General features: G+C 40.3%; 1 protein-coding gene across 1 annotated transcript in view; it reads right to left on the bottom strand.

Moving 5' to 3' along the window:
• The window catches only part of LOC129625309 (ADP-ribose glycohydrolase MACROD2-like), a 221,215-nt gene that overhangs the window by 126,716 nt on the left and 78,514 nt on the right, over positions 1-15,985 (bottom strand). Inside the window, exon 5 of the mRNA XM_055543450.1 lies at positions 12,395-12,463. Coding sequence (XP_055399425.1) covers positions 12,395-12,463 — 69 coding nt within the window. The remainder of the gene's footprint in view (positions 1-12,394; positions 12,464-15,985) is intronic.

The following is a 15,985-nucleotide window of genomic DNA, read 5'->3' as shown; positions in this document are numbered from 1 at the left end:
TAAAAGGGTTTATATATGATTAAAAAGGACAAACAAAACAACTTTAAAAAAATATTTGGTTAATTAAAATGAGAAATGCTACATGCTTCAGTCTATCCTGAGTTTCTCAATGCATGTCAGCATGTTTAAGGCTCTGAAAAGACCTCCAATGTTGAAACTACCTTGTCTAAATTTGTGGTTTCTAGACTGTTTTGACTGCTGAATGTCTGACTGTTTGTGACCCCATGGACTGTAACCCACCAGGCTCCTCTGTCCGTGGAGTTTTCCAGGCAAGAATAGCTTTTATTTATATAAATTTATTATTTATATAAATAAAATTATTTATATAATTTACTAACACTTATTAACATCCTAAATGTCAATCCACAGGCGAATGGATAAAGATGTGGTATATACACACATACAGAGTGGAACACTGCTCAGCCTTAGAAAGAATGAAGTAACGCCACTGGCAGCAACGTGGAAGGACAAATACTAATGAGTCAGAAAGAGGAAGACAAATGCCATCTGATACCACTTGTATGTGGAATTTGTAATATTACACCAATGGACTTATCTACAAAGTAGAAACAGACCCACAGATGTAGAGAACAGACGTGGCTGCCAAGCAGGAGGGGGCCTGGGAGAGGGATGGAGTTTGAGATTCTCAGATGAAACCGTAGAATGGATTACCAAGGTCCTACGCTATAGCACGGGAACTATATTCAATATCCCGTGACAAACCATAATGGCAAAGAATAGAAAAAAAATTGTATATGTGTATACAAAACTGAATTACTTTGTTGTATGACAGAAATTAACACAATGTTGTCAATCAGCTATACTTCGATAAAGAATACACAGAAAAGAAAAATAGACTGCTCTTAGCAGATGCTCTTGATTTATTCAGACTGTCTAGGAATATACCTTTTATGGTATATCTTTAAGGAGTTACTCCAAATATTATTTTTTAAACTAATTAACAAGAAAGTGACAAAAAGTATACTCTAAGAACAGTACATTTTTATGAGTCAAAGTTCAACAAAAATGCTTGAATATGTGTGAGTGATATTATGATTTCGATTTGTTGACAGAAAAGACTGCATTTTTGGTGGGACGAGCACACATTTTGGTTCCTCTGGTCCCAGTGTGATTGCTTGTCTTGGTATAATTATTAACAGCACCCTCATCACTCCCAAGAGTGCTTGCTGTAAAGATGTATGATTACCCTTATTAGGCCATGTTGACAAAAGCATCCTAAAATATGGATGTACAGACCTTCCATTTTAGATTTTTTTTTTTTTTTTTTGGTAAAAGACTAAAGCAGAGTAAGTAGGAGCAGCCACAGAAGGAACAAAGGGAAACTCTACGAGTGGCATTCAATCCAGGTTACCCAGCTATCAAATCCTTCTTGGTGAATGGGGGCTAGAGAGAGTTTGAAGTGTTCCCGCCTGTCTGCCTCGCTTACTCCAGTTGTTTTCAATATCCAGCAGGTGCCTGCCAGGACGATGGACCAGAGCAGCTTCACCTTGATGGGCAGGGACCGAGCCACAGCTGTTGCTGTGTGTTTTGACTAGCACCTGCAGTTGAGCTTCTTTAACTTTACACAGGTCAATAGATCTGGTGAGGATGCAATGAGATATAGGAGTCCTATTTGGAGTAGTTAGAATTCTAAAGCCAACACATACACTTAATTACAGTAATTGTAAAAAAAAAAAAAAAAAAGTCAACACCTGCTGAAAGTTTACTATGTTTGAGCAGCTATTACAAACACTTAGTTTCACAACTCTGTGATATAAATACTATTATTATCCCCATTTTACAGAGGAGAAAACTGAGGCACAACCTAAAAAAGTTACCCAAGGGTGGCGATGTGAATCCAAAATAAACTTATTTGGCTTATAAGGCTACATGACTTGCCCCAAAGAGCTTAAAAATTAGGCCAGTGAATCTGAAAATAGATTACAGGGATGCTTGTCTTAATTTAGACCCATTAGGAGCAACAGTTTGATCCAAAATTGTGTGTTGGACAGTTAATTTCCATGACCTAGTCTGGGATAATTTTGTTTCCAAGCCTCACTCACCAGATCTTTAGAATACACCCAAGAGATCACATGACTGAATTGACTGCTATAAATATATAATTACAGTCACATTTAATTTGTAAGAGAAAAAAACATACGTGAAAATGTGATTGGATGGCAACTGTTACTTGCCTTCCAATTCCTGTATGTATTTTAAATTATATGTATATTAAAATATAAGTATATTTTTAAACTATACCAAATGGGAGATAAATAAAATTTAAATACCAAAAAGTAGATAAGTGTTTTTTATCTACTTTGACCAATTTTAACCTGATTTTAAACATATTTAATCAAAGCATTTGAAGTGCTTATCTGAAAAGCCTTATCATAAATTAGGCATAAATAACTAGCCTCACTCATTGGAAATAATCTATATACATTCACCATTTAGAAGTTTATCTTGTTCTCTTACAGGATAAGGGTATCTAAGTCTGAAAGTGAAACAAGGAAGTCCATGGCTTGAATTTTGTGTTCTTACAACATTTAGGGAAAATTCACTTCTTCAAACAGGAGGATTCTGAAAGGGAACTTGCTCTAATAAGAGCCTCGATAATAGTAACAATCATTCTGGTAAAGTGGCCATGACATTAGGAGAATTATAAGTGGCCCTTGTCTGTGATAGGTTCTATATCCGATATTGAGGACCTCCTATGCACAGGTCACTGTGTTGGTTCTGAAACATGAAAGTGAATGAGATCTGATATCTGATTTCAAGATATTAACATACTAGTGAGTTGGACATGTCATGTATATTATATTGATATAAGGCACATGATAATTTTTATACAGATTTACAAGAAACAGGCGAAAAGACATTCCCTCTTGTATGAGATGAAATGTAATAGGGAGAGGAGAAATCAAGAAAGATGAAAATGTGGATCTCGTCCTCACCCTCCAGCAACTGCCCTGCATTATATGAATTGATTCCTGTCCTTGAAATGTTGGCTCAGATAATCTGATGGAAATAAGGGAAGGACAGAGGGAGGGAGAGAAAGAGTAAGACAGGAAGGGAACAGTGAAGTGCAAGACTAAGGCAAGATACTGGGAGTGAATCCTGGATGAGCAGATGTAGCAGAATGTGGTGGAATACAGCAGGCCAGTGAGGTTTGGGGGATGATGGGTAAGTGAGCTGGGCTGCAGAGCAGGTCCCTGTGGGGTATGAGGGAGCATAAACCAGACCATACAGAAAGAGGTCTGAGCTTCATATCTGGTGGGGTCCATAGCCGGAGGTGTCTGTGTCCTCATTCTTGAGTAAGACGGTCACTCAGCTTGGGACCAAGGCCATGATGAGGGTCAGAGCTGTGACGTAGGCCAAGCAGGCTGGTCTCTGCGGTCGCCTCAGCCTCAGCACCCTGCTAGCCTAGCCTGGGCCCCATTTCCCCACGCGCCCTCCCACCGTATCCTACTTCCTTCAGGCATGGATATCCCTTTCTCCAGAAGCACAATTTGCAAAGCAGCATGGTGGCACTGAAGAAGCCTGGGTTTGGGGTTCAGGAAGATTTGGTTTCCAAATTCTGACTATCTTTTGGGTAACTGGACCAGTCACTCAAACTTTCTGAGCCTCAGTTACCTGCAAAATCAGAATAGTAATATTGACATCTTAAATGTCATGAGTTATTACTTTATACCCACTGAACAGGCAAAAATTAGGAATAACAAAAATAATGATTGCTGCTAGAAATACTAATTCTTATAGTCTTCTGAGAAAGCCCTTTGGCAATATCTATTAAAAACTTATACTACTCAAGGGAGAATGCATGCTTTGGAATTTTTCCCATGCAAATAAAAGCACTTCTTGTAAAGATATATGGGCAAAGACATCTATTGCAGCATTGTGTGTATGGCAATAAAGTGGGAAGAAAGTGCTTGCTCATCATAGGATTATGGTCGAATAAACTATAGTGTATCCAAGCTATGGATTACACATGAGCTTTAAAATGGATGAATTAGATTTACACAAATGACTACAAGCGGTTTCCACAAAGTTTTGCTGTCTGTAACAAGTGCATAGAATATGACATATTTTTTAGAAAATAAGCACATATATTTAACAATGGCTAAAAATTTTGTGCCTCCTACTGTGTATCAGACATTCTTTGACATGTTTAAGGGGGTTGACTTGTTTTAATGTTCAATATCCTATGATGGAGGTGTCATCATTCCCATTTTACATATGAGGAAACCGAAGTGCACAGAGATTAAATAATTTGTCCTGAGTCACAGAGCTCAGAGGAGAGCTGGAATCTGGACTCTGGGAGTTGAGTTCAGAGACTAGATTCTTAATCAGCATGCTTTACTTTCTGAATATCTGGAAGGTGGAAAGTTAGCAAACAAGATAAAAGGAAAATGATATTAGAATCACACATTATATAACTGATTTATACAAACTTTTATGTGGTTGCAAATATTCAGAAAGTGATGCGTGAAGAAATGGCCCTCAGAATGCAAATGGTAGTTGTCTCAAGAAGCTGTGACTACATATGTGTTTTTATTCATTTTTTTAAAGTCTTAACTTTTTTTTTTAATTTATTTTCAATTGGAGGATAATTGCTTTACAATGTTGTATTGGTCATGTGTTTTTACTCTATTCCTTAAACACTCCCATTAATTATTTGAATTTTCTATAATGAACATATATTACTTTAAAAATAAAAAAAAGGAACACATTCTATTCATTGTAAAAAAAAATTAAGATTTGTATGCATTTTTTCATTTATTTGAATTTCCTTACAGGAATGATCATGAACATTTACCAAGTTAAAAGAATGTCCTGGCTAGTATAGAATTTAAAACTGAAACCAAAGAAATGACTCAAAATGGAGCCTGGGTAATTAAATTATAGACTTTTGCTCATTGGAATTATTAATACAATTAAATGATATTAGACTATCAAAAGACTTGGAAAAAATTTCACAGTCTTGTTATATTTAAAAGACAACTTCAAAATGGTATGCATTGCAGAATACTCCCTCTCCAAAAAAAAAAAAAAAAACCTTCATATATATATGTGTGTGTGTGTGTTAGCCTAGAAAAAGACAGGAAGTTTATATACCAGCGTACTAATATGTTTATTTCTCAGGATTGACATTATGAGTAATTTTTTCATTTCTTTTTTTGCTTATTTTTTCATTGAATAAACACACATTACTTTTAAAATAAGAAGATAAAGGTAAGCAATAAAAAATATCTTAATCTTTTCCCTGGTAAATCAACCCAAAGTCAAGATTTTATCCTGAGGAACTGATCATAGATACACATCCAGATTTATCTAAAATATAAATACTGCACTTCTGTATTATTTATAACAGAGAGAGAGATTGTAAATAACTAAATAATCTAACATTAGGACACTGGCTATGTAAATTATGGGACAACCATATGATGAAATATTATGCCTCCAATAAAAAGTATGCCTAAAGACATGGGAAAATGTTCAGGGTATGTCGCTAACTGAAAAACAAACTTTTTTTTTTACAATTTAATCTCCGAAATGAAAATGATTATATGCTTTTGTTACCTTTTATACTTTTCTGCATTCAAAAATACTTTTCAATAAATATGCATTATGCTTTCCAGTAGAAAAATAAGTGCTAAAACATATAGAATAAGATACTATCATTTTTGAGGGTTATGTAAGATCATGTAAGTATCTGCCATGGGAGTTAATATTGTTAAAGTATTAGTTCTTCTCTCTCCAATCCCATGCACGCCTTTCATTCTCTCCTTTCTCTCAGGTTACCTTTTTGTGAAATGAAAAATAGATTGTACAGAAATGTAAAGCACTGTGGCAATACATGAACTGTGAACTTCCAGATTTTCAGGCTGGTTTTAGAAAAGGCAGAGGAACCAGAGATCAAATTGCCAACATCTGCTGGATCATCGAAAAAGCAAGAGAGTTCCAGAAAAAACATCTATTTCTGCTTTATTGACTATGCCAAAGCCTTTGACTGTGTGGATCACAATAAACTGTGGAAAATTCTGAAAGAGATGGGAATACCAGACCACCTGACCTGCCTCTTGAGAAACCTGTATGCAGGTCAGGAAGCAACAGTTAGAACTGGACATGGAACAACAGACTGGTTCCAAATAGGGAAAGAAGTACGTCAAGGCTGTATATTGTCACCCTGCTTATTTAACTTATATGCAGAGTACATCATGAGAAACGCTGGGCTGGAAGAAACACAAGTTGGAATCAAGATTGCTGTGAGAAATATCAATAACCTCAGATATGCAGATGACACCACTCTTATGGCAGAAAGTGAAGAGGAACTAAAAAGCCTCTTGATGAAGGTGAAAGAGGAGAGTGAAAAAGTTGGCTTAAAGCTCAACATTCATAAAATGAAGATCATGGCATCTAGTCCCATCACTTCATGGGAAATATATGGGGAAACAGTGTCAGACTTTATTTTTTGGGGGCTCCAAAATCACTGCAGATGGTGATTGCAGCCATGAAATTAAAAGACGCTTGCTCCTTGGAAGGAAAGTTATGACCAACCTAGATAGCATATTCAAAAGCAGAGATATTACTTTGCCAACAAAGGTCCATCTAGTCAAGACTGTGGTTTTTCCTGTGGTCATGTATGGATGTGAGAGTTGGACTGTGAAGAAAGCTGAGCACCGAAGAATTGATGCTTTTGAACTGTGGTGTTGGAGAAGACTCTTGAGAGTCCCTTGGACTGCAAGGAGATCCAACCAATCCCTTCTAAAAACATCAGTCCTGGGTGTTCTTTGGAAGGAATGATGCTAAAGCTGAAACTCCAGTACTTTGGCCACCCCATGCGAAGAGTTGACTCATTGGAAAAGACTCTGATGCTGGGAGGGATTGGGGGCAGGAGGAGAAGGGGACAACAGAGGATCAGATGGCTGGATGGCATCACTGACTTGATGGACAGGAGTTTGAGTGAACTCTGGGAGTTGGTGATGGACAGGGAGGCCTGGCGTGCTGTGATTCATGGGGTCGCAAAGAGTAGGACAGGACTGAGCCACTGAACTGAACTGAACTGAGTCCAGGAGACACTCCATTTGTCTTAGCTCCTTCCTCTTCACAGAACTACCAGAGGGCAACGGCTCTCATTCCACACTTCAGACTCTCACCATTCAAGAGTGATAGCCCAGAGGTGTGTGGTGTCTACAGACCTCCATCGGCGCATATCTAGGGCAGGGGAACAGCTCTGTCCCGCTGTGGTGGGTCATGGGGAGGATGCTAAGCAGGGTGAGAGGGGATTCCAAGAACAGGGAAAGGACTAAGGAAAATCAGATGAGAGAAGTCTGAGGGGAGCTTCATGGGTGGCCCAGTGTATTGTTTCTCTCCAATGTGTAGACAAGGAATAGAAACAGATTCTGGAGGCTTACAGCTACTCGTGGTTGGGAGCATTTATGCTCATGTCTTAGGCTTCCCTTGTGGCTCAGCTGGTAAAGAATCCGCCTGCAATGCAGGAGACCTGGGTTTGAACCCTGGGTTGGGAAGATCCCCTGGAGAAGGAAAAGGCTACCCACTCCGGTATTCTGGCCTGGAGAATTCCATGGACTGTATAATCCATGGGGTCGCAAAGAGTCGGACACGACTGAGCGACTTTAACTTCACTTCACTTCACCTAAATACAATTCCTCACACATAACCCAACCCTTTCTCTGCTGTCTTCTTTGGCAAGTTTGACTCTTTCTCAAGCCTTCCCCCATCCTATGGAAATTCTGACTGCTAGGAGGCCTGAAACTAGATTCAGGGTTAAGGTGTCCTTTGCCAAGTGACATCCCACTTCATAAACAGCAGACAGCAATGATGTGACTTACTCAGAGCTCCAAAGGAATATGAGCTCGAGTGTGTGTACCTGAGCATTAGTTGATTTTGTTCATATGATGAGCATATGGTTTAGTCTAGCTGACCTTCACGTTCAAATTGGGTACTGATTAAGAAATAAGATGGGCTTTCCAGGTGGTTCAGTGGTAAATGAATCCACTTGCCAATGCAGGAGATGCCAGTTTGATCCCTAGGTTGGGAAGATCACCTGGAGAAGGAAATGACAACCCACTCCAGTATTCTTGCCTGGAGAATCCTGTGGACAGAGGAGCCTGGCGGGTTACAGTCCATGGGGTCACAAAGAGTGGGACACAACTTAGTGACTAAACAACAACAAAAAGAAATAAGATAGGAGAATCAAAATGTGTTTAAACAGCATTTGTCCCCCTAATAAGGTGCCTTCACCTTGGCTGCAAGTGAGGATGATCTATTAAGAGTTAACAGAACAGAGAATTCTCCTTGAGTTAAGCAGACTGACTATATCTTAAATAATGATGATGATGATGTAGCAATTTCAACCAGAGTACTTGATATTCCTAATGCTCACTTTAATCCTGGGTTTACACTCCCCTTCATCTGATTGCCTCTGTATTTGCTAACTTAAATAGCCTTAACATTTGTACTCTTGGGTTTGTATTTAAGGATTTAAATTGTAAACTACCATTAAATCAATCACTGGAATATTTTTACCAGTAGAGAAAGAAATCTGCCAATAGACAAGTGCGTGCCCTGTTTTATAAATGACCTCAGAGCTCCTATCAACTGACAGATATTTTCTCAGCTTTCTTTAACTTGGAGTTCATTTCTATTCAGTCCTGGCTGTTGCATCCACCCCGTATGGATGAATTATTCATCCGTATTCCTCCTCCTCACCTCTCATCCTCCCAGCTCAACCACTGCCCACCCAAGGGCTGGGATGAGTCCCTGGGAACAGGTGTCCTCTGTCTGGAACTCAGAATCTAGCTCTTGATCTATGAGTTGTACCTCCTTCTGTTAGCGGTTTGGACGGTTAGCAGTTCCACAGGGTAAATGGGCCATAAGTATCCATTCTCAGAACCTGGTGGGAAATGTGTCTAGAATACTTGAACAAAATCACAGACCTAGAAGACATCCCCAAAGATGTTTCCTCTTGAAATTATTCTGCTTCCACATACCTGTTTTAATTAAAAAAAAAAAATCTTATCTTCCAAACCAAGTGACATTAGCCTGCTCAGTTTTTTGTTTATTTTTAGTCTTTGCACTCTAAGACATTGAGATTCCTGTGGGAGCCAAAATTATAACAAATATAAAGCCAGCCAACCAATAAGCCAAGCTAAAAATAACTGACAAGGCTCAAAATTTCTGAGAATTATACTGGAAAGGATACTAAAAAAAAAGGTTAGTCCATAATATTGGTGATTCCAAGACCTAAGAAGAAGATGCTGGGTTAGAAGCAAAGCCTAGAAACAAAGACAAGAACAGGGGCTCCTTGAGAACCTATGGTCAGCAAAATGCTCTGCACTTAAACTGGAGAGTGTAATAAGCATTTTTATAAGCAGTGTTATAGCTGCAGAGATCATAAATAGCCCAGACATCACCAAGGAGATATATTTCTGCATGCAACATGACGGTGAGTATTTGAGATGAATTCTCAACACATATGAATGCCTTTTAACCTCATCATGACCTCAATCTTGGAGGATCTCAATGGCAAATTCATTTTTTTTTTCATTCTAAGCCATGTCTCTATCAATCAAGCTAAACTATGTAATATTTCCAACACTTGTAGTTCTATAAGCAATAGATGCTTAGTCTAAGCATTGGAATGATAATCAGTTAAAATAGTGGTCTTCCATAAATACCTGCTATTTCAGAAAAAAGGCAAAAATCATAACCTGTATATTCTAATTTTAATGGAAACTGGGTCACATGTAAATGTGCACTTCAAAATTCTTTTCCTTAGATATAGGGGTTAATGGATATTAACAATTTCAGTAAAAGAATCCCCCAAACTTCACATTCAGTCTTATTAGGAACTGGCATTTGTGATACATTTCAGAACTCATTGGAGTTACCACCATTAAAAGTTTTGTGTAAAAAAAAGAAACACATAAAATTGTTCTGAGAAACTGATCCTGGCATGAGCAATTAATGGTGTGAGATCCTAAAAGCATGAAGAAACATCGCGGTGCATTTCTGTAAAGGTGTGACATCTCCAAACCAAACAACTCCACAGGAAAAATCTCAGTTTGAATCACTTAAATTAGACTATTTCTCTTGTTTCCTAAAACTCTGCTATTCTACTTCAAGACATTTAACATTTTTTTTTATCACAGGCTGAATGATTGGGAGGGCTTCTCAGGTGGCTTGGTAGTAAAGAATCTGCTTGCCAATGTGGGAGATGTAGGAGACACAGGGAAATACAGAGGATGGGGGTTCGATTCCTGGTTGGGGAACTAAGACCCCACATGCCGCGGAGCAACTAAGCCTGTGCTCCGCCAGAGAAGCCCCCCACACACCACAGATAGACAAAGCCCACATGGTGTAAAGAAAGCCGAGCACAAAAAACCCAAAAAACAAACATAGAACAACAACCAAAAAACACATATTTGAGTAGTATAAAGGGAGATGCCAAGGGAGTCATTAAAAAAAGAAAAAAGACAAGGAACTAGAAAAAGACCAGCAAAAGTAACAGAACAGTGGATGCTGTCTTGGTCCACAGGATCCCCCTTCAGGAAGAAAGAGCTTCCTCTTCTAGTCGTAGGCAGCCCTCATCCCTTCGCAAGCTTCTAGGATCATCTGACCAGAAGAGAGAGGCTTCATCCAAGACCACAGCCCATTCCCCTGGGAGCCAGTGACAGGTGACTCCTCAGTGGGAGCTTTTAAGAGCCAGACTCCCACACCCCAGCTGGACGTCTCAGAACCGTCACGCCATCTTCAGCCTGGCTGCGGCTTCGGTTGAGAACGCCTTGCAGTTCAATTTCTTTATCCAGTTTTGCATGCTTTCCTTTCACAAGTGTTGATTCCAAGAGCCCTCCCTAATAAAGGTTAGCTCCCTAGTCTCCTGGGGAACCCACCCTGCATAGGCACCCGGGGAACAGTTTGCGCAATGGGCATGTATTGCTGTATTCTGGGAGGTAATTCTCCATTCTATGGAGGAGAAAACTGAACCACAGATAAGTTAACTACCTGTGATGACATATTAATTCCTTGCTAAGTACTAGAGTTCCTTATGAAAGGCTACATAGGTTGCTAGTGCCAGAGACAGGATCTAGGCCTCAAGCATCTGGCCCCAGAGCTCACAGTCTTAGCAACTACCCTTCCTACACAGGATGTCTCACTTATAAAAACCGTTTACAGGCAACATGAGATGAAATGAATCATGTAAACAGTTGAGTGTTATTTTTAAGACAACTTTGATTTTCTAAACATTGATTCCAGGACTGCCTGCCAAGTCACTTCAGTCGTGTCCGACTATGTGCGACCCCATGGACTGCAGCCTACCAGGCTTCTCCGTCCGTGGGATTCTCCAGGCAAGAACACTGGAGTGGGTTGCCATTTCCTTCTCCAATGCATGAAAGTGGAAAGTGAAAGTGAAGTCACTCAATCGTGTCTAACTCTTAGCGACCCCATGGACTGCAGCCTACCAGGCTCCTCCGTCCATGGGATTTTCCGGGCAACAGTACTGGAGTGGGGTGCCATTGCCTTCTCCTATTCCAGGACTAGATAATATCAATCTTACACACAGATTTATTTTCTTATCACTCCAAACTGAAGAAACGCATTCAGCATATTAATCTAAAAGTTCCAAGGAGGTCATATGGTTTAGCAGATGCCCATTTGTACAACAATCTCATCTACCATTCAGAGAGTTTTTAGTAGTTGTCAATTACAGATTTAAAATATTACTTTTTGTGTGTGGGGACAATTAATCACAGGGGGGAGAAATGACAATTTCATTTTCCTTTAGGTAATACTGTGTTATCTGTTTAAAAACTGTGTTATCTGCACATGAATGTCCCTGCAATTTCTCCCCCAAATTTTCTCTTAGAACCTACATAAATTTTTCTTTTCCTTTTTTCTTCTTTTAAAGATACTTGGGTCAGCAACATTTTCTCATACTAACTGTCCATAGAATGAGGAATGATGCTCTTGTCAAAGATTTATTCTCAAGGATGCCTTTCAAACATTTCTTTATTCTGTCTAGATAATGGTGTTCTCTGGTAGGTGATTCTCAAATGAACCCATTCCTGACAAGTAGCTGTAAACAGCCTCCTTCTGTTGTTTCAAATAAACATCTTCTTTAAACATAATTTTTCCAATCATCCTGTTGTTTCATGAACAGTTACTGTTAGAGGAACAAATGGATATACAAATTCTGAAAAGGGTAGATATGGAATAAAATAGAGCAGGTTGGATATTTGTGTTGGAAATAGTCATGCTTAAAGAGGATTGGATGGATTTGCTCACTATTTCATTTTCCCCAAACAAACAAAATCCAGATGGTTTTCTAGGTTTGCACAGATTTTTAGATGAGTAAGTGGTCTCATACCTTCATCTTTACAGACTTCAACTGCTTCCTCTGAAGAAGGGCTGGGCGCCAAAGCAGTGCCGGTGCCATCTGTAAGGCAGAGAGAGACACTGTCTCAGAGTCCGTACTGTGAGGTGGGTGCTGCCCTGCCCACCTTAGCCTCCCACTCCACCGAAGGACGAGGAGCCCGTTTCACGCTCTCAGACACTGAATGGTCTTTGGAGGGGCTCGGGTCTGTGACCCTCCTCTATGACTAAGCCCAATGAACTAGAACTGTGTTTCGGTGAAGAAGACTGGGACTGTTATGCTTTGGCCTTTTGTTTCTTCCCTTGCCTCTAGAACAATGGTAGGCTAGTTTTCTTAGTAAAGTGTTGCAAGTTTCTACAAAGTGCTTTTCTGTGCGTGTGTTTAAAGTCTGGATTTCCTTAGCACCGCGCCTCGTCCCATTACACCATGCTGCAGGCTGCAGGGGGCGCGTCTGACGGGTGTCGGTGCAGAGGCCCGGGAGAAGGCGAGCGTTTGTCACAAAGCACCAAAAGCTGCTTGTTGATTTCATGTCAGTCGAGCACAGGGTGGGGACTAAGGAACCTGGAGGTCCCTGTCCTGCGCTGCCCCTTCCCCGCCAAGCACAGCAGCAATTAATCTCATCAGAACTGGTCTTTATATTTAGGACTTCAGCACTCCAGGGACTCACTCCACTTGGCCTGCAGAATAGTAACTAACTTACTAACACTAAAATAGTAAATTTAAGATGGGAAGGATTACCAAAATCATTTGGAATGGTTAATACTTGACAAATGGAAAAGGAATGTATACATTTTTTCATGCAGTAACGAGGTTATAAAACTAAAGATAACTCAAAAACACATGACAACACACACACACACGCACACACACACACATGCATGCTCAGGATATTTATATTAGCCTACAGCTGGGCAAACGTGTGTTGGTTGATCAGTTATGTCTGACTCTTTGCAACCCTGTGGACTGTAGCCCAACAGGCTGCTCTGCCCATGGGATTCTCCAAGTTAGAATACTGGAGTGGGTTGCCATTTCCTCCTCCAGGGGATCTTTCCAACCCAGGGATCGAACTCGTGTCTCTTATGTCTTCTGCACTGGCAGGCGGGTTCTTTACCACTAGCGCCACATACGAAGTCCTCTGGAGTGGGTAGCCATTCCCTTCTCCAGGGCATCTTCCCAACCTCGGGATCCAACTTAGGTCTTCTGCATTGCAGTTAGATTCTTTACTGTTTGAGCCACCAGGGAAACTCACAGCTGAGCAAAAGAATCTAACAAAAATCTATTTTATAATAAAGTGTTGAATATCTCAAAAAAAGATCAATTTTTCCACACAAAGTAAAAAAGTGGCTACCTTGGTAATGCCTTTACAATAAAACTTTACAGATACACTTATTAAACTGAATCTTAGACATAGTATTAATATTATTCTGTGAGCAATTAACAAATATCTATACTCTCAACAAAATAAAGGCTAACCAGATATTTTTTCCAGCATATCCTTTGTCTGTAATGTACATGACTATCACCTTCAGGTCACATTTCTACCAGAACAGAGAATAAAAATTTTTAGTAGGGAGATAATGGGAAATGAATCACTTTCTTTGGTTAGGTGACAAACTCCTATGAAAAACAAAAGAACAGACTAAACATAATCAACTCTCCTTCAATGTCTCATCATCCCAGTTCTCTGCTTCCCTTCAAGGCAACCCGAGATAGCAGATTTCCTCCTCTCACAGTCTCTCTGTAACGCACTCCAATTGGCTTCCTTCCTCCTTGCAGTATTCTCTTCTTAAAGGTGTCAGTGACCTCACTGCCAAATCCAAGGGTCATTTTTCCTTTCTTATCTTCCTTGACTTCTCAGTAGCATCTCAGAGTCTACTCCGTTCTTTCTGAAATACTTTCCTGCTGCAGCTGTTCCTTCTCCCTTGTTGCCACATATCTAGATGCCATAGTATCTATCCCAGGCCCGACTCTTCTCCTTATTTACATGTTCTCTCCAGTGAATCTCACCAAGTCAGGTGGCTGTAAGTAGCATTTCTACACCAGCGACACCCATGCCTATATTTCTGGTCCACATCTCTCCCTAGAAATCCATAGTCATATATCTAACTGGCTTCTTGACATCCCATATGGCTGAGAGTCCTCCTGGATTTACCATGGCCAAATCCAAACTATCCACTCTATTAACAAAAACTGTGCCCTGTGGCCAGTCTTTCATACACTAGTCAGTGGCACCATCATCCACATAGTTACTGATGCTAAAAGCCTAGGATGTAGCCTGGGTCCCCATGCCCTGTATCTAAGCATCAGTACCTCCTGCCACCTCTGCCTCTGGGATGAAAACACAGCAGTCAGTCCATTTTGTCTGCATTTCCAGGAACCGCCCATCACTACTTTCCTGCTACCGTCTTTCAGCTGGTCTCACTCTGGCTCTTTTGACTCATTTTCATTCACAGGCAAGAGTGAGCTAGTTAAAACTGACTATGCTCCCTCACTACTAAAAGCCTTCCATTGGCTTCCCCTTGTAGTTCTAACAGAATCAGTTCTTACTATTACATCAGACATAACCTGGTCCTAGGGTGTTTTCCCAAATCCCACCCCTGTTCTCTCTCATCCATCAGGCTCCAGTCACTCTGAACTTCCTTCTCTGATGTGTTAAAATTCACCTGAACATCTGCATTCTCTGGTCCCTCCATCTGGAACGTTCTCTGGCCATTTTATCCCTGAGATTTCACTTTAATTACTGTCATCAGGGAGTCCTCCCTGAGTCCAGCCAATGGAAAGCTGTCTTCTCAGGATTCCTTCTGCATTACCTCATTTCTCCATGAGGCACTTATCACTACCACGCTTTTCTTATTATTTCCTTTTGGATCACTGCCACCCGAGTATAAATTTCAATGAAGAAAAGATACTGTCTTTATAGTTCACTGCCCTGTTTCAGGGCCCAGAGCAGTGCCTGGGCCACAGTGAGTGCTGGATAGGTATTTGTTGAGTGGCTGTTTGAGGAATAGGATCTACCACTTTGATTTGATCATGACAGCAGTCAGAACTGCTGGATGATGCTGGCTGAAGATGGTGCTTTTTGCATGATATGGAAGAGGCTTGCCCAGCTGTTCAGTTAGAACTGAAGCCAGAATTTCTGATGAATGAAAGGAAGATATTTTTATTTTGGAAGAATAACAGCAGGTCAAAAGCATTTTAGTGACCACCATTGCACCTCTGACTTCTCTGCACCAGGACTAGGGAGGTAGAGCAGTTACAGCCATATATGTGGACAGTGGCCAAGATCCGAGACGAATCCTGCCACTGGGCTCTGAACCAGCGGGAAGGCCTGCTCAGAAGAATAAGAAGAGGTGTGTTTAGGAATCTTCTCTACACTGAGAGGCAGCCACATTTGGTGGTGATGTCCATCTGAGAGGTAGAGAAGAAGGCTTATGTTCTACGACTCTTTGCTAACATGCAAGATGGTCCCAAATCCATAAAGAAACTGCCTGTTCTCAACTGATTAAGGGAAAAAGAGATGCATAAATAAAATGCAGGCAGATGTATGTGCATGTATACATGTGTGTGCCTGTGTGTGTATATACA

This window comes from Bubalus kerabau, chromosome 13, assembly GCF_029407905.1.
Source record: "Bubalus kerabau isolate K-KA32 ecotype Philippines breed swamp buffalo chromosome 13, PCC_UOA_SB_1v2, whole genome shotgun sequence".
NCBI classification, from domain to species: Eukaryota; Metazoa; Chordata; class Mammalia; order Artiodactyla; family Bovidae; genus Bubalus; species Bubalus kerabau.
The sequence above is the reverse complement of the archived record's forward strand: the minus strand, read 5'-3'. Positions and strand labels throughout refer to the sequence as shown.